Source organism: Pempheris klunzingeri, chromosome 4 (assembly GCF_042242105.1).
Source record: "Pempheris klunzingeri isolate RE-2024b chromosome 4, fPemKlu1.hap1, whole genome shotgun sequence".
Taxonomy (NCBI): domain Eukaryota; kingdom Metazoa; phylum Chordata; class Actinopteri; order Acropomatiformes; family Pempheridae; genus Pempheris; species Pempheris klunzingeri.
Genome location: NC_092015.1, coordinates 17374680 through 17402662, shown reverse-complemented (window position 1 = coordinate 17402662; position 27983 = coordinate 17374680). Strand labels below are relative to the sequence as shown.

At 43.5% G+C, this 27983-nt stretch overlaps 1 protein-coding gene across 1 annotated transcript; it reads right to left on the bottom strand.

Annotated features, from left to right (window-relative positions):
- Nucleotides 1–1406: 1406 nt before the first annotated feature.
- Nucleotides 1407–27983, bottom strand: sphkap (SPHK1 interactor, AKAP domain containing). Its single transcript, XM_070829808.1, has 12 exons — nucleotides 27914–27983; nucleotides 25366–25468; nucleotides 23977–24087; nucleotides 12428–12487; nucleotides 11910–12050; nucleotides 11014–11284; nucleotides 6141–9501; nucleotides 4455–4616; nucleotides 3320–3403; nucleotides 2636–2685; nucleotides 1977–2161; nucleotides 1407–1559 (listed from the first exon to the last, which is right to left on the bottom strand). The coding sequence occupies exons 1-12, from the start codon at nucleotides 27946–27948 to the stop codon at nucleotides 1407–1409; spliced, it is 4716 nt and encodes a 1571-aa protein (XP_070685909.1). The 5' UTR covers nucleotides 27949–27983.

Genomic DNA, 27983 nt, shown 5'->3' with positions numbered 1-27983 from the left:
TCAAATAGTTTACCTGCTGGCACACAGAACACCATAACTTGTTGTTTTTAAATTTCTGTTCCTGTTGCATATTAAAGAATATACCTGCCAGCACAAAGAACACCATAACTTGTTGTTTTTACATTTCTGTTTCTGTTGCATATTAAACAAGCGAGCTAGGTAGATATATAAACTTTTGACATAGCAAGGCTACAGTAGCCACTTCCCTGTGCCTGTACGTGTTATGCTAAGCTAAGCTAACTATCGTCTGGCTCTAGTTTAACAGACAGATATGCTAGTGGTCTCAGTCATCTCAGTAAGCACATTTTCAGAAATACAGTGTAACACTGATGCGAAGAAAAGTGTTCAAACAGTGTTCAGCTACCTTTCTGCAGAATGTAATGAGTGATCAAGACTGCTTGTATTTCACATCACAGAAATTTAATGATGTCAAAAGATAAATACATTCAGTTCTACCGTGACAGAGTTTACAGCTGAGTCGTGTGCTTTTTTTTCCCCAATGCTGATGTAACACTAGAGTACCACTAAATAGAGAAATTAACAGACCAAATTCACATACAAATTCAACATTACAAACCTTACTCTGTCTTCTTGACATAGTAAAAGCTAGAGAGAGCAGTCCACTACTCCAAGGTGCAGCAGTTCCAAATCTACAGTATGTACAGTACAGCTATCCAAAATAATCAGTTCTCAAGTAACATTAACAAGATAATACACTTAATTAACTCAGAACTGAATTTCAAGGTCACAACAGAGGTGGTATGTTGGCCAATGAACACAACAAAGATACGAACATTTTGCTTACTTTAAGCAAATGTGCACTTCTGAGTGGCTATCATAAGAAAGTGACAGAGCGTTTTCTGGGCTTACTTTCAGTACATAGCCTCTTTTACAAAGTAGTTTTGATACAAAAGGTTTAAGCATGTTGAGCTGTGGGGAGAATTGAACCTGATTTTCCTTTCTTCTATTGGTACCTTGCTTCATATGTGTTCATTTGGAATAAATAAATAAACATAATTTAGTTGTGAGATTCTGTAAATATATATATATATGTTTATATATAATCTGGAGCAGTTAAAACCTGCCGACTATAATCTCTTGAAGGCTAGTTCATTCCCATCAGGAATGTCCAACCTGTACACCTACAGTTTGCTCTGTATTTGAATCTGAAAACAAAAACATGCTTTTGTTAAAGGGAGACTGGACCATTCATGGCTGCAAACAGACAAAAAAAAAACACACAACTTCCATGGACAGACTGAGGTGTATGAATCTCTCAAGTATGCTGAGCGAGTTGTGCTTTCAGCTGGCTGTAGTAGACACTTGGTGTGATGAGACGAGATGTGGGAGTGAATGAGTGAGCGTGTGTGTTTTTATGTTTGCAGTACGGGGGAAGCTAGTCCGACCTACAGGGTCTCCAGCAGCCAATCAAACAGGCTGGACAGAGACCTGCCCTCCTTTTCCTCTTTCTCGTGTAGCTTACAGAACTGAACCACAGCGCTGAACAAATCTGCAATCCGCCACGCCTTCTGTGACATCAGATGGACAACCCGCAGGAACTGAGGACAACAACAGAACATTTAAATGTACAAAAAGATTCCCAAAATATAACAGCTGCTAAAATATTTTCTAAAACAGCGACAGATCAAGTTTAACACTTTTTATAAAGCGTATTATAAAATAAAAATGAGATTTAATCATAACATTTCATCATGTACTGGACAATAAGGTAAAAGGAGGTTTAGGGTGGAAATTATAGAGAAAGACTGCTGTATAGATTGCTCAGTATATTTAAATTGCACCACTTTTAAGCCAATAAAAGAATGAATCAAAGAATAATTACTTTGCAAGCACAAAATCCTGTCTGAGCCCTCCAACTGTGTCATAATAATCAAAGACAGCTACACAACCAGTAACCTTTGATTGAAAAATGTGTCCCTCTGCCTTTATGTTTTTGATTTTAAGGCTGTGCCTACCTTTGCAACCCTCTTCTCTTTAGACTTCCTGAAGTAGAGAGCAGGAAGGCCCAGCTCGGAGGCAGCAATCCACTGCAGGGCCACTCTCAGCTCCAAGTCCACGCACTCGGGCTCAACGTCGCAGTTTACCACTAACAGCACCCTGAGGTTGCTGCTGCCGCCTGCTGTCCTCGGTGAACTGCTCTCTGAAAAATCAAAGATGACAGAACGTATTGTAGAAGGAGGGCATCCCTATGCTACACACCTTGAATGTTAACTATATTCTCACCATCAAAGCTGTAGGGCTGCACAGCTGCTTGGACATCAAAAGCCAAAACTTTGCATCACACAGTATTTCCAACCTCATGAAATAGAAATGTCCTGGCTCAGGTTTGCTTTGAGATAATCTTTGTTGGAGTGTAAAACATTAAACAAAGATGAACTTTGTGTTGAGACACTTCTGGAACTGTGGGATCTTTTCAATATTGATGACCATCCTTATTTCAGGGAGGAGAATCGCCTCGACTCAAGCACATCCATTTGAGAGATTAATCGCATAGACCCGGCGCATACTAGTTGAGTCGCTCAAGAGCTTTTGGTGAGCAGAGAGATGTCAAAGGTGATGAGGGAGGTGAAGCTGATAATACTGAGATGACATGAGAATCCATCATTATACTTACCGAAGACATTCTCCTTAGTTCTTGCCAGGTCGCCTTTCTCTGTCTGCTCGCTGTCAGGAAAAAAAACACACCAGTGGATCGTAAGAGTAACGTAGACTATCACTGTAAGGAATAATTCAACATTTTGGGAGACTTTGGGTTTTTTCACTTAGCTTAGCTTAGCATAAAGACTGAAAACATGGACACAGCTAGCCTGGCTCTGTCTGTAAGAAACAGCAAATCTAAGGCTTAATAATTAACACATTGCATCTTGTTTGTTTCATCAGTACAAAAAAAACCTAACTGTAAAAACAGCATACTGTGGTTTTACAGGGAACCATGTTCTTTCATCTAGCTTACAGCAAGAAGGCAATTTTTTAATTTTACAATTGATTCTACATAGATAGAATAGAAAAGATAGAATAGATGAAATGCAGCAGGCTCTTTGGCTTTTGTGTTTATTAAACAGAACATTTTTATCTGTGCTAGAACAACAGAATAAGTAATTAGCTCTAATCTGTCATGTCCATGAGTGTTAGTTCAGCAGCCTGTCGCATGCCACCTGATTGCTGTGCTATAGGAGAGGAAATGAGAAAAAGCAATATACTATCTGCAGACTTTCTGTCGTATTAGAAAAAATGTCATTATGGGCATCAGAGTGACGCATTAATGAGAAATATTTCAGCACTGGCCTGAGACAGTTACCTGATTACTGTGCTCTGAGTGGGCACGTCAGAAAAAGCATCCAGGTCTGCCAGGCCGAGGCTGGACGCGCTACTGGTCCCGTTCCTGTTAACCAGTAAAAAAAACAAGAGATAGCTTCATCCGCATGTTGTCTCAAGACACCCGACATGATCGCTGACTTGTGAAGAGAACAATAACTAGGTGCAGCGATGCAGGCCGTGTTGTTCATTAGCTGTTGATTAACATATAAATAGCAGCTGCAGCGGAATCGGACGCTAAAGGTGGCAGAGCTGGTGATTTCTGTCCAGCAGCAAGCCTGTCTGAATATGAAGATGAGGAGATCTGGTTTAGGTGGTAGTTTAGGTGGGTAGGGTGGACAGGCAGGGCCGGTAGCCATGGCCTTGTGTCACAACATGGATTGGGGAATGAGGTGGAGTCAAAGAAAGCAGGTAGATGGAGAGGTTGCAAGGAGCAGCGACTGTTATGGTGGAGCAGACATCCCTTGCAGGTAATTAAGCAGAAACCAAGTATCTTATGTCAGTGCCTCACTGAACACATGGAGCAGCTTTCTCTTTCTTCTCTAATCCACATGTCAGTGTCTTCGGAAACAAATGTATTTGAATATGTAGTTTATAGCGCTTACTTTGGTGTTTGTGATATCATTTGATCCACAATCACAACATATAAGTTGTTTTAAGGCAAAGTGAAAGCAGAGCCAATCCTACTGTTAGCTTATTTCAACTAGCAAGAGCACAGAGACTCCAGGCTGTTTGGCTGAAGTTAAAAAAGTTGGCGTGGTTGGCTAAAATGAGAAAAAATGAGAATTTGATGAAGCAGAGAATGGTGTAGCAAATGCTCTGAACTAGAGGCTTTGATGTGAGAGGTCGCAGCGCTGAACCACTGCAGCCTGTCACTGCAGGTAGTTGTGCGTGGGGTGCGGGCAGGGTGTAGTCCTGTATGCAAGCTATGGAGAGGGCTTTGTGGGGTGAGCTCTCTGCCATACACCGCCTTGGCAGGCGTGGATATTGCAGCAGCAGGGAGTAAATTGGCATTGGCACAGGAGAGCACGCGTGTCAGTAGCAATGGGCCAATGGGAGTGGGGTGAGGGTGGGAGTAGCAGCGTTTGGAGCAGTATCAAGGAGCAACGGTTACTGACCCCTCGCTCAGCTGGATAAAACTACTGGTCTCCTCGTGTGGGTCATCCTCGGGGGTTATATGGGACCAGCTCCCCATGCTCTCTTCACTGCTAGCACTCATAGAACGCTTGTCCCTCTTCACTACTGCAGCCACCGCCACAGCTGGCCTGTCCCTCTCACTGCTGGGGAGAGCAAACCGCAAGATGGTGGGAATGACCATCAACTAGCTGTGCACAATTTCTCTTCCCATGTTCCTCTGTTCACTTTTCATGTAGACTTTGAGTTTTGTTAAAACTACAAGGCATTTTATTATTGGGACAGCTTATGCTCTAAAAATTACAAATCAACAGTAACTTCATACCAGTGACAAGCCTTTGGAACTTGAAATTACTGTGCACCACATACAAAGAAAGCTGATTAATTTTAATATTTTTAATGCATCGGCAAACTGCACTCCCCGGGGGCTAAGTTGGATTTTCAGTGTATTTCAGGTAACTGATTAAATTAAGTCATAATCAGATGATTGAGGGCTGCCATCATAGACAATGCCAGAGGGAAATCGGGTTTTATTGACTCGGCAAGTGATTGAGTTCCACTCTTACACAAGGGACAAACAGATGCACTCCACTTGTTCCAGGATTACATGTATTGTTGAGTGAAAAGGAGCGTGTCCTGTGACTCTCCTGTGAACTGGGAGCCTTTCAGCTGCTTTCCTCTCATTCATTATTCAACAAGTCTTATTTTGAGGATCAACAGATTGATTCCACACATCTTGGTGTTATATTTTCACCTTCCTATATCCACCTCATTTGCACATTAGCAGCTCTTTTCACTCATACATTTTCAGCAGGTTCATTTATTTCCACACTGAGACACGCTGTGAACTGCTCCAATCTTCATTACCCCCAGAATATCCACTAAGACATCTTCTGGGAGAGTCTAGCTCTACTGCGTCCTCTAAAAGGCCACTCTTAGGTTTTACATTTGGTGTGAATTGCCACTTAGTTGAGTCTTTGTCTTCCTAAAATGTCAGTCTGGTTTGAGTAAGATCTGTAACAGAGATCATGTCTATCAACGCAGTAACCAGAAGGACTACATGTTCTTATTACAAATGAACTGACTTCATATAAACACCATTCTTTGGCTAACCTGCCGCCAAACAAACAAGCAAGCTTTAATCTCATGTGACACTCCAGTGCCTTCTTTTAGTTGTGTTAATGCAATCTAAATGCCTATGAGTGCCTTGTGGTTTTAGTGTGAGTGCAGCTTGGACTCAAGGTGAGCTGAACAGCCCCACAGTGGATAAAAGATGAAGCCACTAAAAGCTTTCTGCGCACACAGTACATCATCCAGACAGTGTGAGTCACTGCCAAGCCAAAGGTTTGTCAAACCTCACACACTGCTAAGATACATTAGTTTTCCCAGTGAATGGATCCTCTGTGTGTCTGCCAGTCTTTGATCAAAGTCTTTAAATAGCATTGGTGTGTTTGGACAGTTGTGGGGTCTGGGCATTCATTTGTTTAGTGGTGATTTTCTTTGAAAAGTTTTAATATTTACCTTAAAATAACCATGTCGTTCTTTATTTCTCAGTCTAACTCTTGTCAGACAGATTTTTCATGACGATTCTGCTACTCTGGACTGGAAAAACATTCTGCCTGGAGGAGGGGACTGACTCTCACACAGAGGGACTGTGAGTGGTGTAATACCTGCTCCCGTTGCCTGTAGCTCTCTCTGTTTGCTTGGTTGCTGACGTGTCTGGCGGGGTTTCCTGAGGTCCTCCTCCCATCCTTTCAGGGTGTAAAAGAGTCTCCTCATCCCTCTGATCTCCCTCAATGTGGATCAGCGGCACATCTCTGGGACCCCTCATGCGGGGTGCACTACTGTCACCCATCCCGGACCCTGCTCCTGTACCAGTTTGCTCCTGGCTGGACCTGCTCCGACCACAACTTAGATGAGACTGTTTGAACCCCCTCCTTCTCTCGCCAACAGGCACATGTGGCTGTGGGTATGACCCAGATGTGCCCCCAGGTATGTCTTGCTGGCCCCCCAGCGCAGACTTGCCAATATCTACAATGTCAGCTGCAAGGCGATTGGCAAACTGCTGCACATGGGGCTGGGAGTCTCCTGCAGCCTCCAGCTCAATACTATCCTCTGGATCGGCGATGATCTTGTTCTTCCTCATCAAGGATTCGATGGAGCTCGACCAGGTCTCATGAATCAGCATATCGGTAATCTGGTCAGTCTTACCCCTTTGATAGAGGCAGGAGTCTGACTTACACAGTCCTGTGGCTGACACTGAGTTGGTGGGGAAGATATTCAGTGTATCTCCATGCACGTTGCGGGCAAACCCATCAAAAGAGTTGGCTTTAATGGGCGAGTTGACGGTCAGTCGCGAGTCTGAGGAGCGACGGTCTGGGACAGAGGACTGTCGTATACAAAAGGGCGTTCTAGGAGAAGGGGGGAACAGGCTGTTGCTCCACTCTTTAGTCTTGGCGATGCCATACTCTCTGTTTTCCTTATCCATGTCTCGAAGCATAAACCTGTAGAACTCCTCTGTGATGCTCTCTGTGCTAGACTGTTTGGACAGGCAGGATGAGGTCCTGACGTTAAGGTGACCGTTTTTCTTTGATGCAGCCTGCTGCACAGCTGCAGCCAGAATGCTGCTGGCATTTTTCCCAGCGTAGTAGTCCAACAGAAGGTCAAAGCCCCTGCCCTCAGTCTCCATCTGGTTTACCATAAACCGAGAGAACTCATCTGTGATGCTCTCACAGCTGGACTGCTTAGAGATTGAGCTACCACGGCTCAAGTTCTGTCCTAATCGGCTGCCAAGGCCCAGGGTGTTGGGTGTGCCTGAGGGGTCTGCATCTTCTTCTGGAATGCTTTCATAACTAGATGCCTTCCCGCGGCTCCACCTCTCACACTGCAACCTGCTGCGTGACTGGCCTGTTTTGGAGGTATCCACCACATTAAGCTCAGGGCAATTCATGATCCTGGCTGTGACCTCAGAGGCAAACAGGGCAAATGGGTCCTGTGGTTCATCTGGGTTGACTGATTCGTCCACTACCCGGTTCACCAGCCGCTCCATGAGCTCTGGTTGCTCCTCCGTTTTCCTCTTGATCTCACTGAGACGTGGTGCCCGATGTTTCTTGGAGGCAGCGTTGTTGCTCTGACTCTCTTTCCTCCTGAGCACTGTGCGGCAAGCAGGGATCAAGTAGGCTTCTGGCCCTTCGGGTGATGTCCCTTTGAGGGCACAGAACCAGGGTTGTTTCCCACTGGAGTTCTCCAGGCAGATGGCTGCTAGTTCTGTGGCCATAGACACCACTGTAGCAGCCAAATCATCAGCATAGCAGGTAATTGGTGTCCTGGACTCTGAGTCCATTCTGAAATACAGCAGAGAGCTGCAGGAGTTGAGGGACGACTGGGGTGTGAGGGAGGCCTGCCGGCTGTCACTGTCTGTCATTAGTCGTCCCCTCTTCCCTGTGCTATGAACTGGGATTTCACTCAAAGGTTCCCTGATTGCACCACTGCTCTGCTGGATCTGCTGGAGGTCAGCAAAGTCCTTGGCAGGGAAGGAGGTGGATTTAGATTGACTCTGTCTGCACGATGACTGCAGCTGTTGCTCTTTGCTATGTGCCGTGGAGGAAAATGCAATAGAATCACTTTCTTCAAGCATGTATTTCTCCTTCAGCCCAGGAGGCATGCCGGTGTGGTTGTCACTATTAGTCGACTGGCTATGGCCAACTAAGCCCTGTAGTTGAATTAATGAATCCTTGCCCTCCTTAGTGGTAGGAGGCTCCTTCGCACAAGTATCACCCTCTTGTGACTCTAAAGTTCCTTGGCCACATCTAGAGATGTGACTGATTTTCTCCTGTGTTAGGCAAAGGATATCAAACAGCAAATTGTTTACACTGTCCTGCAGAAAAACCTGGAGGTTTGGTGCATCTTTTCCAGCGCCTTCCAGTTCTTTTTTCTTTTTTGCTTTTTCTAAAGCATGCTTGAATAGGCTGTCTGCCACCTCATTTATCAAATCATCCACCTTTCTTTCATCCATGTAGGATTTTTTTGGACAAGTAATACCATCTACTATCTTGTTATGCGTGGCCTCCAGCAGATGGGCTACACTCCGGTAGCCTTGTGGTTGGGTCAGCACCTCAGCTGCTTCCCTGTGCAGGACCTCAGCAATGTTGGCACGAAATGCTTCAACGCTGGTACCCTCTGCCACGCTGCAATGCAGCGTGAAGGCTGCAGAGGCCTCGGCAGCAGACATCAGACCATGAGATGCGGTGTAGACCTCAGCGGATTCTGTGTCAGAATCGCCACACTCCCCTGACTCCTCTGTTAGCTCCACAGCTGCCACAGCACCCGCCACCTGAGCCATGCCACACATGGCTGAGGAGAAGGAGTAGTCACCTCTCTCCTCTGGTTCCGGCTCCTCCTCTGTGTCTTCCTCCGAACCTGATTCCATGCCAAGCTGTTCTGTCAGCTGCGGGGTAGTTATGGTGCCAATGACACTGGCAGCACAAGCCAAAGCCACCTCTACGTGTTTGGACGGGTGTCCTCCATTGTGGTGGGGAGCGTGGGCCTGTGCGCCATTCTCTGGCATCTCTCCGGCTTTGGCAGCGATATCCTGGTCAGGCACATGAGACACCTGGGTCTCTGGCCACTCTACAGCCCCGTCAGAACTGTCAGGGCTTTGAACTATAACAATCTTTGGGAGTTCAAAAGAGCAGGTGCGCTGTTGGGAAGGCTCTTTGGTCTTTGAAGGACCAATGGAGTTGGAACAACGATTAGAGAGGGACACACTGACGGCAGCCTCAGACACAAAGGAGGTTTCATCTTGAGAGAGGCGTATGAAGGCATCTTGCAGCACTGACTCGGCCAGATTGGTGGCGTAGTGACCAGCTGATTCCTTGGTGTGGAGGCTCGCTCTGTGATGGCCTTCTCTTTTCACCTCAGCGTCTTCCTTGTTCTGATGATGGGCCAGCTGTCCCCTCTGACAGGCAAGTCTGGCACAGTGTTTCTGTGCAACCTCTACTAAGCTCTCTGCCAGCTCACCACTTTCTGGTTCTGTGAGGAGACAGGGAAACAGAGAAAGAGAGGGAATGAAAAATGTCCATACTGATTAGGAAGCAGATCCATCAGTTTCCAAAGTGTCACAGGAAGAGTAGAATATTACTCTGTTTTACCCTTCGCTGAATACTGGAGCTTGTTTATGTCTTGTTTAACCCATTCAACTTCCCCTTGGACAAAACTCCAGAGAATAATTTCCATCTATCACATTTTATTCATCACAGGGGTAAGGCATTGACAGTAAATTCTCTCTTGTGTTATACATACTCAGTCACTATACAAATCTTTCAGTGCTACACAGCTGCCTCATTGGTGCTGCTGCAACCCCAGCAGAAACACAGGATTTAATTCTACCCAATATGCTGCATTTGCTTTTTAAAGCTGATGTCTGCTAAATATAAACAACTACAAACTGAGTAATGTTTACAATACAAAACAATTTTTTGAACGTCGTCAGTGTGGCTTTTCACTGTATCTGCCTTTGCAATTAAAGCATTTTGATGGCCTTAAAATTCTGAGACCTCACTCACTGAAAATTTCTAATAGTTTCACATGAACCTGGAAATAATCAGAAACGTTTGAAAACAAAGATGTAATGACATGTAAAATAAAGATGGAATATTTAAGATTCAGCCACATTTCAAAGTGGCATGGACCTGTTTTGCACAAAAAGTCAGATTTCCTTGTATCCCCTCCATTGAAGCATGTGCTCAGTTGACACTGAATTTGATCTACTTCCTCTTTCATACAAAGGAGTTAAGTAGTTCAGTCCCACAAATTTGATTGCGAGAATCATGCCAGAATCTTTAATTTGTCTTCTTCATTTTACATGCCATAATGTCTTCTGTTTTTTAATCATCCTGAATCCTCAAACTTTCTGATTATTTCCAGGTTTACGTGAAAATATTTTCAATGTGGTCTTAGACTTTTGGAGCCCGCTGTATGTGAGATAAAAAGTGTAGTAGGACTACCATCTATTCCACTGTAATAATCACCATTCGATGGGCTAAAAGATAAATAATAATGAGCCATGCTTCAACACTACAACCAATGCTGCACAAATTACACTTGTAGGTAATGATAGATAGTTTAGAGTTGGCTTTTGCATCTTGTCTCTGATACAAGCATGTAAATACTGAACTGAATAAAGTGGTATCCGCATGAATGCAGATAATGGTCACACCATGGATGAATTATGAGAATTGGATAAAAAAAAAAAAAAACATTTTCTCCACAGAGCACCACTGTGACAGAAACATTTGTAAAACTGTTGTCAGGACACCTGCAGCTATAAACATGGTCAATTATTTTTTTTCTTCTGAATGATGGCACCGCTGTGGTACGACCTATCCACCAGCCCGGCTGGGCCAGAGGCATGATGGGATAAGCACTAGAGTGCATATTCAGTGGGCCACATAACCCAGAACCTAACGCAGAGTTTTCCTGCCAACTAACGCACAAACACAGCCAAAAACAAATCCCTCTGTGTAGAGATGCAATGAGGCTCACCATTTCTGAAGCCGTCATCCTCGCTGTCGTCGCCAAGGTGTTCCGAGGCAGTCAGGAAGTCCTCCTCTATGGACGAGATGGAGCGATTGGTGTCGTCATCGACCCGCTGGCCTCCTGCTCGTCCCTGCTGAAGCTGTTGCTCCTTTCCCCACTGCAGACCAATCAGGAACTTGTTGATGTCAAAGATGATGCTGCTGGGTTGGTTGGAGCGTCTCTGCCCTGAACACTGAACCAGGCACACGCCTGCACTTCTCTGCTGCTGCTGGCCGCCCTGAAGGGAACAAGTACAGGTGCCTGTTATGCATCCACACGCAGGGACACTTAAATACACACAGCATGTACATACAAAGTTCCACACACGAACACGTATTAACACCTTCAGACTCTGAGTTTATTTAGTTCTAATGCATGTTTTTCTTCCTTTTATTCAATATATTATTATCTCACTGGGCCTGTTCATGCAAGTTTAATTGTCTGTGTTGGCTCCGCAGGCTGTGTATTGATCCTAGCAGGGATTTTACACAATGATGTATTTGGTGAGCTTCAAAAAGTCTCTGAGATAGTCAAATGGCTGTAAAGGAATATTGTATTATACCAATTAAAGCAGAATAGGGTATTAGTTAGCCAATATAGTTTGTGTGTTTGCATTTTTAATGTCTGTTTAAAGTTTGAAAGTGTTCTGAAAAAAGTCATTGATTGTTCTGTAATTGCAAGTGCAAGTTCTGTGCACACAGTTGTTTCAATTGGTGTAAATGCACGATCATTTCTGCAAAAAATTAATGCACTTCCTCTTGTGGATTTATTTTGCAGAAGGCTCAAATCTAATCACATGAAATTAGCAGAACAAAAGCACTCCAGGCCGGTAAATACTTGCAAGAATTTGAAGACAAACTCACCTGAGAGGGGGGGTGTGGGTGTGTTTGGCAAGTGTCTGAGGCTTCCAGGCCACCGAGCAGTAGGATCTCATTTTCTTTCGGCTGGTGGACAGTCAGCAATTCGACGAGCTTTGGCAAGTCTGGAGACACCGACGCCAGTTTCTGCGGGAGACATGCCGAGCACAGTGACAATGCTAGATGATCAAAAAAAGGCTTTTCTTTAAAACTGAGCATGTGTTCTGTGGTTCCAACTCAGAGACACATAATTATAAAATCCTTCCTGAGAGAAGCCTTGAGCCATGTGGTGTGATTATTGATCGCCCACTGCTGCCACAACCAGCTGCAAAAGGCTGCACAATCTGCATATTAGCTAAACAAATCAAACCTGTAATTCTGGGTATTGATTTTGAAGCTAGGGTAACTGAGCCAGTGTTAATGAATGAAGTACAATGAGTTCCTGGGAAATCAGAAGTGGGCACAAAAGGAAAAAGGGTTCACGCATGAGGCACAGAGGGAGTACGGATGAGGATTCTGCTCACCTTGGTAATTTTATCATCACGATAGTCCGTTTTATGAGGGTCCAGATTCACAAAACAGATCTGAGAGAGACGAAAAGAGGAAGACAAAAGATTAGAGTGACAGGGAAGATTATACCACAACCGCTGAGCAGGAGTACAAAGTGTGCCAGACGTCAGACGTTAGAGTGCTGTAGTGGTAAAGTCACTGCATTGTCTTTCCCGCTGTCATATCTTTGTCACAAATCCCACAAACCACACAGACGGACAGCTTCCCTCTGTGACTCACCTTTTAAAAACTACAGCAGCTGCCTGATGCGGTTGAATAACCACTGTAAGTCACTTTCTCATTGGCAGAGGCCTTTCTAAGAGGACACTGTCATCTCTCAGGGGCTGCTAGCAGCAGGTGTAAATCAGCAGTGATTTTCTTTCCGTCTCTGTCTCTCTTTTTCCGCTTTTCTCTCCCCTTGTCTCCACTCCCACACTACTCCTCTGTCACACTCTCTGCCTCCTCCGCTTCCCGTCTGAACCACCTTCGCCTCTGGCTGTAGGTTTAATGGTGTGTGATGGAGTCCTCATGTCAGTGCTGGGAGTGTGGGACTGTTTGCCAGCTGCTGTTTGATTCTACAGCACACAGCCTCTGATCTAAGTTGGCATGGCCAAGTTAGTCCTCTGTGGCTAAATGGATGAAGCACGCCACTAACAGTATTTGGGGACCCATATTCAGTGTGTGCAGGATGCTGTGAGGTGCTATGGGAGAAGCGACAGTGTACGTGTCTCAGTCACGAACGCATACGTTTCTGTGTGTGTCTAACGTCTAAATGCCGCCATGCTTGTCATTACTGATCAAACCTAGCTGTAATGTGAGTCACTGAGGCAGCCTCGATCTTTTCAATGCAAAACATTTACAGGTGGGATCCTGCTGTTTCTCTTTTACCTCTGTCTTTTCCATATCTGCTCTGCCTGCTGCTATCTTCCCCCTTTGTCTCCTCTCTAGGCCTGTGAAAAATATATATAGTTTCAAATAATCACATCTTGACACACATCGCCGTCAGGTACTTTCCCTTGAAGTACCTGAGGTGTGCTCGATACATTCTGCTAGGCGTCTATACTGTGTCAGCGCTTATGAGATAGCATATGTTTTCCATGATCTTCATCTTTTTTTTCATTTGTCTGTGTCGTATTCGATGAGATATTTCCCCCAGAAATCCATGTCAAGGTATAGAAGCCAGCATCAAGGTCTATGTATGTCCTTTGCTATTTCTTCTTTTAAAATCACATCATGTCGTCTGTCTGTTTTCTTGCTGCAGATTTGAAAGTGAGGCATGAACTGCTGCGATAAATAGGTCAATATAATCATGAGTTTCTATATCAAAATACAGCCGTGATTCTGCTACAATTTGCATATTTTCCTTCCTCGTGAAGACAGTTTGGGGTTTGCTTCATCAAAGTAAAAAGTAAGATTAAGAGTTAACATTAGCAGAGAACAGCAAAAACTGTCTGCAAAGCCAGATCGGATGAGCCAAAATGTCCTTCAGCTCAAGCGGTAATGTGGCACATTCAGAACAGGCCAATTTCCCCCCTCACCTCCAATCTGGTATCCTCCAGTCAAACATAATATTTTCCAAACTATTAAGTCTAATGTGATGAAAATTGCCGCTTGAAAATGGAGTCAGTCAAGTATAAAAGATGTGAAGTCAATGACAGCCGACAATGAATACGAATATTTGAAAAGGTTTTCCTGTGTGATCAAACCACATCCTGTGTGTTTTATTTTTCTGCATGTGTCACCTGTAACATGAATCTGAATACTAAAGAGCTCCTTTGTTACTACACAAACAGTTTGTTCATTTGCTTGTCTGTTGTTAGATCAGTTTAGTGAATATGATGAGAACCTTTTTGTTGGAATAGCTGTTAAATGTCAACGGCAGACACACGGGACCCAAGATTAGCCTACACCCTTTACTGCAACCAAAGACAATAGCCGTGCTTTGCCACTTGCTCTCCCTCGATTGATAAAAATGTGGCCTTTAACTTCTGTTCTTAGTCATTCTGCAGAGTGCATGGAGTCATGTTCTTTTAATTCTATTTTGGTTCTGTGTCTGGATGAATCTACATGCCATTTATCTAAGTGGTAATGTGCTATGAACAAAGAACCTCCCTAAGGCTTTTCCTCTATACTTATGCCTGAAGAGTTCTGATTTGGTGTCTGACTCAATTTTCAATTTCTTTCGATACCGCGACATGTAAATAAGAGGTTTGGCGCTCTTGCTCAGGAGCACGTCAGCAGCATTCACTTGTACTGGTATTGGAAATCGTCCCAGAAAAGCAGCGACAACACCTTCCCCCGCCTGCCAACACATCGCCTGCAGATAACACACAGTTTGAGGAAAAGCGAGGCGAGTGATCCACGCTTTTGACCTTGAGATGGGTTAAAGCAATTTAACCCCATCAGACGGTGAGAGCCGAGAGGCAGTTGTTCTAAATTTGGGAAGCAGAGGATCATCTAGTTATCTCCGTGTCCACGTGTGAGACGGGCCCAGGGACACGCTCTGATTCTGTCCGTTTTTCTCAGACATACTAGATGATACACACTTGCGTCAGACTGTCTCTAAAGGACTGACCAAGCAAACATCAGCTGAGGAACATAAAGAGGGAGACAGGACAAGAAATCGAAGAGACAGAGAGGGCAACAGTAGTAGTTTGAGGTACGGATACACTGATACCATAGAAGCCTGATGCACTCACAGACTTGAATAGTGCGCAATAATGCGGGGGTGGTATGCAAAAGAAAGTACAATATGCACATGTACATGTGAATATGCAAAAGAAAGTAACATGGAGGACTACAAAAGATGGGAGAACCAAATGGCGACTCCTTACAAGATGGCCACTACACTGCCCAAACACTTGCCTGCTGCAGCTTGTAACGACGGTAACGAGTCATGGGTTCAACATGGCAAGGGGCCACTTTCACCTCTTTCACATAAATGTAGTCATGTGATCCACTGTTAAATACTAATTATGCGCGCGTTAAGATTAGGGAAAGATTGTGGTCAGGGTTAAGAGAAATCACCAGTGACTGTTCATGGTCAGTCATGGTCTCCGCTGGCAAAGTCAGATACTTTTGACATCTTCAGTCCATCAAACCAAACATCGTCACGATGACTTTTCACAGCAGTACAAGATCATTCTTCCTGCTTTGCTACTGGATGCACACATCTCGTATGTCATTTTTAGCTGTTTGAACAAAGAGCCTGTGCAGTTTTCTGTAGAATGACATCTGTTGGTCGCGACAAAGATCTGGGTGTCTCGTCGCATCTTGTTGCTTCACTGGGTGCACAACCCACAGCTACAGCTACAGCTACAGCTGTGCTCGACATCCGCCCAACCAAGCAAAGGAAAACTCAGGGTGACTCTGACCACCTGTGCTGGTGGACCAAACTGGGCAGTACAGCAGGGAAATCTGGAAGCAGCCTTTTTTCACCTCCAGTGAAACGCATGTGTGTCTGCGAGCATGAAGGGCGTCTTGACTTGTTCTGAAGGGAAAAAACATGTAGGTCACTCAGTTTTGTGTTTCTGTTCCCTACACAATGAAGTCAGGAGGTTAAACGCTGCAGTTTTGTCCTTTATAACTGGTTTTGATCAAACTTGGAGAACGTGGAGAAGTTCCCTGAACCTGTACTTAACTGTGAAGCTAAATAGAGACAATGAAGTCTTAAAACTGGTATGGATGAAATAATTTTACAAAGCTGAGCTCCCACATTCTTACATGACAACTCAGCAAAAAAAGCTGGCAAGTGAATCTTGAGTTGAATTATTTTTCAGATGCAGGTAGATTGCAGGAATCAGGAGGGAATGAAAGTGTGCGTGTAGATACTTCAAATGACAGAAAACATTCATTCATTTAAATAAATGATTACTCATGAAAACAGAGAAATGACCTACATTCTTAACTCTGTGATCAATTAGTTCAAAGATCTTTTGTAATAGTTCTTCTCCTATAATACGGAATATTTTAACATATACTTTTGTCTGCTCATGTGGTATAATTTTGTACACATGTAATGATATTTGATTGTTCACTGTCCTTTGGAAAATCATCCAATATTGATGCAGGAATGGACTCAAGACTACTCATACTGTAGACTCTGGATTACCTTAAAGTGTCACTGTTCAGCCATGTTTGTGTTTAGTTGGCAGGGGTGTCGATCCACAGACCCAACGGCCGAATTGTGTGTGTGTGTGTGTGTCACAATGGTTCAAATGTCTCAATTTATTTATGCATAAAATTGGCTATGGACATTAAAAATTTACCAATTTACTAAATTTTGGTGGGCAGATTTCTTTCTTTCTTTCTTTCACACGCACAAATACAGCTTATGCAGATACGTAGTCATTGTTTCAATACAATAATATGTACACCAATGTGGTCAATATAGACCACATTACAAACGTTCCAGTCTTCTTTGTCCATCAAAGCTTCATTCCTCCGCAGCATCCCTCCCTCGCTCCTCACTACTCTGATCCTCCCACACACAGCTGCTGCTCTTGGTCCTTCTGTCTCCCTTTTTTTCTTTAACTGTGGCTCTTTTTTGCTCTTTTTCATGACACAAAAAGTATTTTTTTGTTATACTGCAATCAATCAATCAATCAATCATTCATTCAATCTTTATCTATGAAGCGCCAATTCACAACAGCGTTATCTCAAGACGCTTCACATAAAAAGCAGGTCTAGACCAAACTCTTTAATTGAGAGAGAGAGCCAAAGATTCAGGAATTCAAAATTAAGGATTCAAGAATCCCCACATGAGCAGCATCAGATATCACTGCATGTTTAGCCCTTCATATACTGTACGGTTGTTTTGTGTGAGGTGTTTCTTTCCAATAGCAACAGTGAAATATGACTTCTTGGAAGAATTAGGCAAAGAAGTGTTGAGTAAACTGTCATTCCCCTGTGAAAGCTGGATATAAATATATGAAAATATGGGTTCATTCTCACTCTGACGTCACCAAACTAAACATAGCTCGCTCTATTGTAAAGTGTTTTGACTTATCTCAGTGGCTGGCAACTTTAATTATAATCCATTTTGAGTTTAATTTAATTCAAATTAAGTTTGGGGAAAACAGCATTAAGGCTCAGTGACTCTGCCATATTCATTTTGTGATGCGACCCACGAGCTACACAGTGCTGGTGTAGAGACCAGACAGGCATGCTGATCTCACACACCGGTGAATATAAACAGCCATATTTTGTGTTCATAAATGGACGTGTTGATAAAACGCATAACATCAGTTGTTCACAAAGCATGACAGGAAATACCAGATGAAATCCTACAGTCAGGTTGTCCAGGGCTTTTACTTCTGACTGCGCTGCACCCTATTTATTCAGTAGTTTGCTTTAAGTGTTTAAACACTAAAAGTAAAAAATCATAGGATGTACCATCCTTGAATATAAATGTGAAAACACTGCGTGCTTGATCAACAGCTTTCCACTGCTGAAAGAAATGGCTATATGCTGTATAATGAGTACTGAATATCAAACACACACACACACACACACACACACACACACACACACAATTAGTGTTTGGCTGTGAGTTGTTCAGCTTGGAGCCCCGGGCTAAAGACAACATCAAGAGGTCGATAGCTGTCCTGGTTCTTCTCACGACATGAACACTATGAATACGTTTGGGAAAAACAGAGGATATGTAGTATCTACAGGGAGTTTACGCATTCCCCTGTGGGTCCAGAAATGTGCACGTGCGCCAAAGGATCATAGATTTATCATTAAGTATGGACAGAAACCTTTTAATGGGGGAGCAAAAACCACTATGATGAAAAAGGCTAAAGGCAGATTATGATCGTTGCTGAGAAGCTTCTGTGTCTTTGAAATGCAGAAATTTGAATGTGTTGTTTCCACATTTGGAGAAGTGCTAAAATGTGTTTTCATCACCATGTTTTTCACAATGTCTTCAATACTGAGTGTTATCATGCGAATTGTTTTTGTTTTATCTTCTAGGGAGAGTGCATATGAAACAAGACGTCTTTGTTTAAAGACTGACTTAACACTAAATCGAGATATACTGTACAGCCACTTTAACACTCTATTGATCCTAGTCCCATTTCATTGTGTTACAGGAGAGTGCAACGGATGTTGTTTTCCCTTTTCCAGAGAATATGCTGTATGTCTGTCTGATCCCATTTAGAAGAAAATAGAGAATAAAGCAGGGTATGCTTTAGGGTGTGACTATGCTGTGACTAACCAATCAGAGGCAGTAACTTCTGGCTCCAAAAAAACCAAGATGGCTGCGCCCGTAAAGCCAAACTCGAGGCTTCAAAACAGGGTGACATCACGGTGGCTACATCTACTTCTTATATGCAGTCTATATTAATAAACGGTTGTCTGATCCACTCCATCACCACGACCCATAAAATTACACATCTCCATTTGAGGCTACAACAGAAACCAAAAAAAAAAAAGTATTTTCTAGTTCATTTGGCCTACACCACAGCACCAACAGCTAAACTGATCTGACACAAGACTGGGTTACCATTCTGGCAATGACGGCAGCAGCCATGGGGCCCAAGACATTCAGGGCCCTCGAAAGCCCCCCGTCTCCCTGTATGGCAGTTTTTCGTAATATGATTGATTGCAAACTTGTCTGGTAACATGCACCATATGATGGGTGTCCTTCGGTGCAAAAGCAATGATTCCAGCTCGGGACCTTCGGCACACGTCTGCACTTTCTCATCATGTCAGATGTCAGAAGGAGAGGTTTAGGTTCGGTTTGGGTTCAGATGAAAAAGACAGTTTGTCTTCCTTCTCTAATCCTGCTGTAAGTCAGTGCTCCTGCCTCAGCTGATGGCATATTTATTCTGTTCTCCCTCTCTCTGTGCCGGTAAGAGACGGGGCAGGACACAGCACACTACCCGAGTGTGAAGTGTTTGAATCCGGTGATGAATGGATCACTCCTCTCCAGGGACTACAGGTTCAAAGCAGGAAGACAGATAGCCAGAGGAATGGACAGTATCGAGGAGGGATAGTGCAGGCGTTCTAAACCAAACTTTATGTGTTCGAAAAATAGGGCACATATTATTACTTTGTCTGTGCAGAACTTTCATTATGTCATTAGGTTTTAAAGTGCATACTTACACAAATTCAACTCATGGACCAATAAACAGAATGACAACATGTAAATGAGACGCACCGATTAGGTAACTGTTTGACCCGCGAAGAAAAAAATATAAGGTGCCGTCTTCCCTTTTCAAAATGCTCACCCTGTCAAATCTCTCAGGGGTGTGATGAAATTCTGTGTGACTACCACGGCAACATGACACTTCTCTGTGACTTCATGCATTAAAACATGAGTGAGTGATCAAAGGTGACAAGACGATGCAGCCAGAGGTGGGTGACAGAGCGACACGTAGAAAATCCAAAGCTTTTATCTTTTAGTTAGCTCTGTTATTTGGCCTTGTGCACACTCTGTTTTGGACTACTCCTGTTCCTGAATATGTAATCAATCTCTCAAACAAACAATTCTTGGAAATTTCAACCTGAGGAACTAATTCTGGTCGATTTGGATGTTGAGGTTCATCAAAAATAGAACGCTAAATAAGACTCTGTTGTTTTTCACCTTTAATCAGCCCCCCAAGCTTCATTCAATACAACAATTGCTTTGGTCAATTAAGAAAATCAAAGACAGAAAATCAAATTCCTCTTCATTATCATGTGGTCTGCGTCCCTCTGCTGACAGAGGCTGGGGCTATCCAGTGTTTGCATCCTCTCATTCGGTTTGGATCAGTGTTCATTATCTCATCCTCTTCTCTTTCCCTTTTTCTCTCCATATTTCACTCTCTGCCTTCTTTCTGTCTCCCTGTACAGTTCAGGCCAGGACAGAAGTATTTATTTCTCATGCAGCGTCATTTATTGTAAACCACCGTTTGATGGATTGGCTGCGTAAACCACGGAAAAGCCGAACGGAGAATTGAGAGCTAGAAGAGCAATCTGTCACGTCAAAGTTCGAGAGAGATGCAGCGAGACGACGGGCAGCATCTGTTGGCGCTCGCGTTAAAGCTCACAAAGTGAAGAAAACAAATGAAAATAAAGAAAACATGAAGATGAAGCTGCTCTGTTTTTACATTTCGCACAAGAACAATGAAGATAAAACTGTCCGCATCGTCCCAAACTCAGGTGGGAGCTTGATGAGAGGCCTCATGTTCTGCAGACATGCAAGTGACGTCTTTGTCTTTAGGGTGGCAGCACTCACAAACATTTTGAGTAAAATATGATGAGGAGGAAAAGATTCATGGTGCAATGCGTAACTCTATGTCGGAGGACTCGATCCACAGATCAGTGAGTCGTGTTGGACTGATGTACCGACCACCTGCCCTCCAAAAACCCAGTAAAACTTTAATGAATGAGCGCAGTATCAAATATAAATTGACTCTAAAAAAATCAGTCAGCTCAGCTCAGAAAATACAGCTGGCGTTTGAAGGTTTCAGGAACATTCAAATCACAACGCGGCTGCTCACACTTACGAAGTGTGACATGAGTGTGTGACAACGGTGCTCTTTGCTATATTACTGCTGATCCTGTTACCTTGGTAATGATTATCAAATGGCATGTTTTAGGGAGGAGTCAAGGGGAAAAAAAACACTTTGCATGGTACTGGCACTTATTCTGCATGAGATGGACCAGCTACAGCCCATGACAGAGAAATGAGAAATAAAACGTATCGCTTTATAGCACAAAACCATTTAACCCTTGTACGGTGTTTGGGTCTGTGGGACCAGCGTTCATTTTTTTATCAAGAGAAAAATTATACGATTAATTATTTTTTCAAACTCAGACTCATTGGCCTCGGCTCATATTGATGAGTCTGAGTTTGAAAAAATGATTAATTGTGTAATTTTTCTTTTGATAAAGAACATGAAAACGGATGAAATTGGGTCCCACAAACCCGAACACCATACAGGGAGGTCTGCCAGTAACTGTGCTGTAAAATGAGCGACTTATACTTCTATAAGTCTTATATTCTATAAGTAGCACTGACACAAGATGCTAACAGCTCTGTGCCGCTGTACATGGATGTGGCTGTACATTGAGCTAAAAGTTAAAGGATCATCGTGAGGGGTCTCTGAACATGTGTAGCAAATTTCATGGCAGTCCATGCAGCAGCAGCAACAGTTGAGAGACCACCACCTGAAAATGACCTTCAAGTCTGGAGAGAAAAAGATTGTAACTACTTGTAGGACTAGGCTGCATCCACATCTAAGGGACATCCCCCCCCCACCCCTGCTTTTGCAATTAAACCTGGACCACTGAGTTGAGGCTCTGCTCAGTGAGATGTAGGTCGTGGCTCAAAGACAGTGCTGATCAGAGTCTGAAGGTATAATTTCAGAAATGGGAAAGAGGGAAGCATGGGAGATACTTTGCTGCTGAAGGTGAGAAAAGTGATTTCAGCCCTGAGGGGATGAATGTCAGACTTATTATGAGGCGATCACTGAAGTGTGGGGGAATATGTCATTCCTTTTGTGAAACTACATTTCAGATGATGTTATTAGTGAGAGGAGATTATGTATTTCAGGTGCTTGCTTTGATGAGACCCACCTACAGAAGCGATCTTGAACCAAACCATAGCTTCTATTAAAAACAATCCTGGGCTTAATGCCGTGTTATTTTATTAGGAGTTTTGATGAAGTTATTATGAGTCCATTCTGAAGCAAAATTGTACTGATGCACCCTCTCAACTAGCGAGTGCCTCTGAGCCACTGGCACATGTAAATCCTGGGTGCGATTCATGCTTAACTTGCAATTTCAAATGAATGAGTGATCAAAGGTGGCATACCAGAATTGGGCGACAGGCAGGATTAAGCGTGAATGTCCTCTACTGCTAAAGGGCTTTCTCTTTTTGCTTTCTCTAGTATGTTATTTTCAGTGCTGAGTCATTTGCCACCACTCATGATGCTGCATATGCCTTACTGCTACATGTAAAGAAGGGAAATGTAAAATGATGCGGCAGGCTTATGGAGGTTTTGGTAAATTGTGTAAATCTGCGCTCATAAAGAGTGAAAACGCCACGATTAAACACTGCATATAGCAACTTAATTGTTACAGAAATAAGCGCATAGCCAATAGCTCAGTTGCCAGAAACATAACAACTCATTACAGGATGTGAAAGAGTCCGTCTCTCCAGCTTAAAAAAACAGTTATAATTGTGTCATGCTGTTTGAAGGTTTCTACTTCAGCTAAATCTATCCCAGCATGCACTGAGAGAGAGCAAGGATAGCCTGAAAATGGCTCATTAACACACCAAATGTACCAAACAAACATGTAGAGTTGTGTCGTTTTCCTTGAGGCTTTGAGTCCAGTGTCGACCTCCTGGTCCAAGGAGAAAGTCAAACTACTGAAATCCTTCAGAGTTAATGTTGCAGCAGCGAGCACTCAGTCACAAAGTGCGATCAAATCGACACAACAGAGATGCATTTACTCTACAAAACCATCATCCTCTAATAAACTGCCTGCTGAGACTAAATTGAGCTTTTAACAATCTTTCTGCTGAATAAAATTACATATTTTAGAACATGAGAAATTATGTTCCATTCGTAAATGTAAAAATAAATGTGCTTTCCAACTCATTTTCAGTGGCCTGCCTCTCTTCAAGGAACTGGCAACAAAGCCAACATGTCTGTCAGTGAGTGGACAGATGATTCAGCATAAGTGTCACAAGTGTCAGAAGTAACATTGTTATTGATTTTTTTTTAAGGTTATCTGAGGTTAAAATGTCCTTAAATCAGTCCAATGAGCAAAGCACCTAAAGACTACAGACATATCTGGCTGAAAAGCAGTGGCTCACTGAACTCTCTGTTATATAGTCTCACAAATCTATCACAGCTGTTCATGTATATCTATGCATGTCATTAACTCCCCCTCTCCCTGTGACTCCTCACATGAGCCGCTCATCCATAAGAAGTGGTGATATAAGAGGCTGCTGCAAATATGTGTCAAATCTCCAGTTACCTGGACTATCGTCTCAAAATGCTCTTTTCTCACATATGCTATGCTGATCGGCTGATCTGTTTCTACCACAGTATTGTCATTAACAGGAAAAATTGCATGTTAATAGAATGAAATTATCTCTCCATTGTGCTATTTTTTGAAATATTTCTATAGAAAAGGTAAAGGAGAGCAAGATCTTAAAGCTGCACTTCTTAGTAATGTGAGCACATGCGCTGTATTAGCCTTAATCAACTCCATTTTCTCAACACATCAGAAGTGACACATCAAACCTTGAGAGCAAGAACTGTCGACTGCAGGGAGCACCAGCAAACACTTTTTTCACCACCTCCATGCCCACAAGCCACTCAGAGGAAGCAGACTGAAGAGAGTGCAGTTTTTAGATGTCATCTCACATCATCTCTCCCTTAGAATTCAAACCGTTACCTCGCTGTCATTCGAGGCCACAAACATGCCTCCTGCAGCTTTCAGACTCTTCACTAGAGACGACTCTTGTCCGTCTTCGTTGGCAAAAGGGTGAGTGTGTTTCATCATCCACAGTATGCTTACTCACCATGGTGCAGCAGCCCTCCACGTCGTCGTCCAGCAGGCCCAGTCTGCACAGAGCTTTCTCATTCCTCAGCCAGTACTCGGATGAGTCCAGCACACTGTTGCTGCACAGCACCTGCAGCACACAGATAAAACCTCAGTCAGGTGCAGCAGTGCTGAAATCACAGACACGCACAGAGCACATGACACCGCCTGAGTCACCCATTCGCTTTCATCTGCCTGCCTCTGTGTTTCCCCTCTGGTTGTTGGGATCAATTGACCTTTCTCCATGACCTTTATTTCAGAATAGGTGTCTGCGGAACACAATCAATAACCAATAATTTGTCAGCTAACCAGATACTGCATGACAGTTATTGTTGTCCCCCTTGGGATCCATTTTAATGAAGCTTTTGGGGTAAAACCCACAGTCATAGAGCTGCCTTCATCAGTGACAAAGTGTCTTTGTCCTAGGGACTGATATAATCATTTATCATGACCTTTGCTGTTCAATAAGCACCCAATTCCAATGCCAATGTAGTGACAAGGGTGAAATTAAAGATTCCCTCGATGCTCATCACAGCACTAGGGTTTGACCATATGACATATTTATATTGATTTGTAAAAGAATCTACATTACTTACAAACAGTGCGCACCACCATTGTACAGGAGAGAAAAGATTAAAATGACATGCTATAAATAATTCTTATGCTATATATACTTAACATATGTATAATATATGTATACTTTGACGTATGATAGATATTACGTGAGTGTTGTTCATCCTCCCTACGTATTTTTAGTGACAAATTATGCCCCCTTATGCTTGCACCCCCAGGAATAGGCCATCTGTGCAGGCCCTCGGCCAGGTAAAGGTGACGTAGACTCTGCGATCATATCAAAGGCTGCTGGCACAGGTCAGCGGAGCACGAGGGCCAATTATAAGAAAGACATCACCTTGTGTCTCTGCAGGACACCCGGGTGGAAGTCAGTTAAGATCACGAGTGGTAGGCTAATTAGGAACACACCGTCTACCTGCACTCACACATAGAGTAAGGCACAAACACAAGACTTTGAAAGGAAATTCAATCTAGTCTTCGCTTCAGCCCACTGATCTGTACCCCCCCCCCCCGTCTCTCTAGCACTCAGAGATGATAAATCTACTGGGCTGACCCGAGGGCCCGGCTGCTCCTTTTATTGCACAATCCCTGGGTGTCACAGGCACCCTGGAGGAGGAAATGAAAATCTCTTGCACTGCTGGACGCACACCGACAGATGGGAGACAGATATGATGGACAGGTGCACGAACAGAGAAAAAGACGTGGTAGACAAGTGGTCACACGGGCAGACAGACAGACGAACGAGACGTACACTTCCATTCGGACAAAAGCAAACGAGACGCAGCTCTGTTTTTACCTTCTTGCAGGCGCTGATGGACGAAGCCACGGTGCTCTCTGTGCTGCCTCCCTCCACCTCCACCGACTCTGAGCCTTCAAACATGGCAGGCGACTGGAAGTTACTGCAAGGCAAAAGGGCACGGAGTCGACTTGGTCAGAGCAGGTTCTTGTCAAGCGCTCAACACCTCCCCTTTTTAAAAAATTGAGTCTGGGATCAGGGAGGACGCGTTCTCTCCGTTGTGACAGACACAGACCCTTGCCTGTCACATTTGTTCATACTGTACAGCGGTGTTACTCTTACAGTCACTTAACCAGAAAGCTATTGTCCGCCAGGTGAAACATTTCAATATTCTGAGCTGAATATTTAAATCCTTCACCTAGATCATTCCCAGGTTAGCGAGACAGAGTCAGGACAGTGTCGCTTGCCTCAGTTTGCTCTGAAGAAAACGAACCAGCCCAAGTCCATCCAAAGGGACTCGCATCATTTATTGAGGAGTGAAAAGAGTTTTAGGTGTTGGTCTTTGGATGTCAAGACCTTTTCACCACATTATTATTTGTGAGAAACCGCTGTGGCGCCTGCTAAAAAGCTTCTTTAGGGATTTCTGCAATGTCTTCGCTCTCTGCATGAACTACATGAATACACTCATGGCAGAGACTCTTGGCAACGCCATCAGCATGTTGGACCCATTAGTGAATTGTAGCTTTCTGCAGAGGCGTATCGGTGTTCCAGAGACGCTGCAGCCAGTCTCCAATTTCTGTATGAGAAAATATCACACACACACACACTGTATGCAGCTTAGCATCAAAGTATTAAAATGACCAAATCATGAAATTTGACATCGACAGCCACGACCACAGAGGATTATAGCTGGACAAACAGGGAAACACGTGACCTTCATTTGGTGCATAAGACAAAAATATTCCATGATCTGTAGTGATGGGAACGTCTGTCAGACTACGGTGAGCCTAAACACAACATGGCAAACTCAAAAATCCCAGGAAGGCGTCATTATCCTCCGTGCATGCTTTCACTGAGATAAGCCAAATCGAAGCTTATCTGGAATGGCATTAATGAGGATCAATTTGGAAAATAAAGAGGCTGGGGATGAATATTTAAATAGGAGCAGCTGTTTTTTTTTTTTTCTGTAATACACATATTTCAAAGCAAATTAAAAGCATTTCATTTTGAGAGCCCCCGAGGGATCACACAACTGTATCTATTTGCAGTTAATGAACATGCCTGATGTAAATAACTGTGTCATAGGAAAAGTGAGTTTAATGTGAACGACCGGACACGCTGAGAGAGAGAAAAATGATGATTATGTACTGGGGATAAGTGGATATGATGTGCTTTAAATAGGCTGCTGTATCTGCAGGCACACATCAAAACAACCACCCAGCGCACACACACACACACACACACACACACACACACACAGCAATGATTCTGCAGTGAATATGTTGGACGCATGCAGAAAATTGGAGGCAAACGACAGTGTCAACAATAGAAGTGGAAAAACCCAGTAAAAACAGAGGGTCTGTGTGTGCTGTTCATGCAAATGTTGAGTGAGAGAGGACTGAGAAGACCAGCCGGATAGATTTGTCAGGCACGACCTCCTTTTCCTAATCTTTACGCTTAACGACCTTTCCATCATGAGACAGTGATGATTGAAAGGTTGGCGCGCTCTCGTGCTCCCGGGGTCCCAGGTACCCAGCAGGCATCAACCTGATATGAGGATACAATTAACCCCTGAAATGTCTGGCTTTCAAGGACAGCCCCCAGCCTGCTCTTGTAATTCACTGTGGAAGTGTGTGTGTGTGTGTGTGTGTGTGTGGACGAGGATCTGGCCAGACTTCAGAGGCCAGAGGGCCGGTTATCTGCTGCACAAAACACTCAACTTCTTGTGGTAGCCTTCGGATTTCATTAGAAAATGTCCAACTGCGCAGAATAATCAGTGTAGCTCCTGAAGACTGCAGGAACCTTTCATTTCAGCTCTAATGTTGACAGTTGCCCCAGAGGAAAATCAGACAAATGACTCACATGACAACAACAACAACTTAACAAGTGTGAAAATTGAACATTTCTATTTCAGTCGTCCACTTTTCTTCACTATCGCGCATTTCTATCAGTCAGACCAGTCGAGCTGAAACATCTTGTTTACTGCACAAACACAGTCAGTCCACTGTGAAGCAGCTTCACTACATCACTCTGTGTGCATTTTGGTGCTCTTTTCCATCACTTAACACAAATTGACACTTTGCACAGTCAGTAGATAAATGACAATCACTATTGCTTTGATTCAGCACAACATAAAAGACATGATGCTTTTCATTCCAGTGCTTTTGTATAAAACATCAAAAATACTAAAAAAAATGCTCCAAATATTCCAGCAGATCCATATGTGGAATATTGTAGGAAAACATTAGAATGGCGTCATAGATGCAAAAGAAACACTATTAAGTAGATGAGACATAGAAATTAAGTGCCTACAGGCGCATTATGTTGCTCTCGTTTGGGAATATACTCATTATTTGTTGTTATCCTGGGGTAATAAGCAGTCTCTTACCTCGGCTTTTTCAGAAGGCACTTTGCGCCCGCCATTCTGTCCAAAATAGCCAAACTGTCCTCAACCGGTG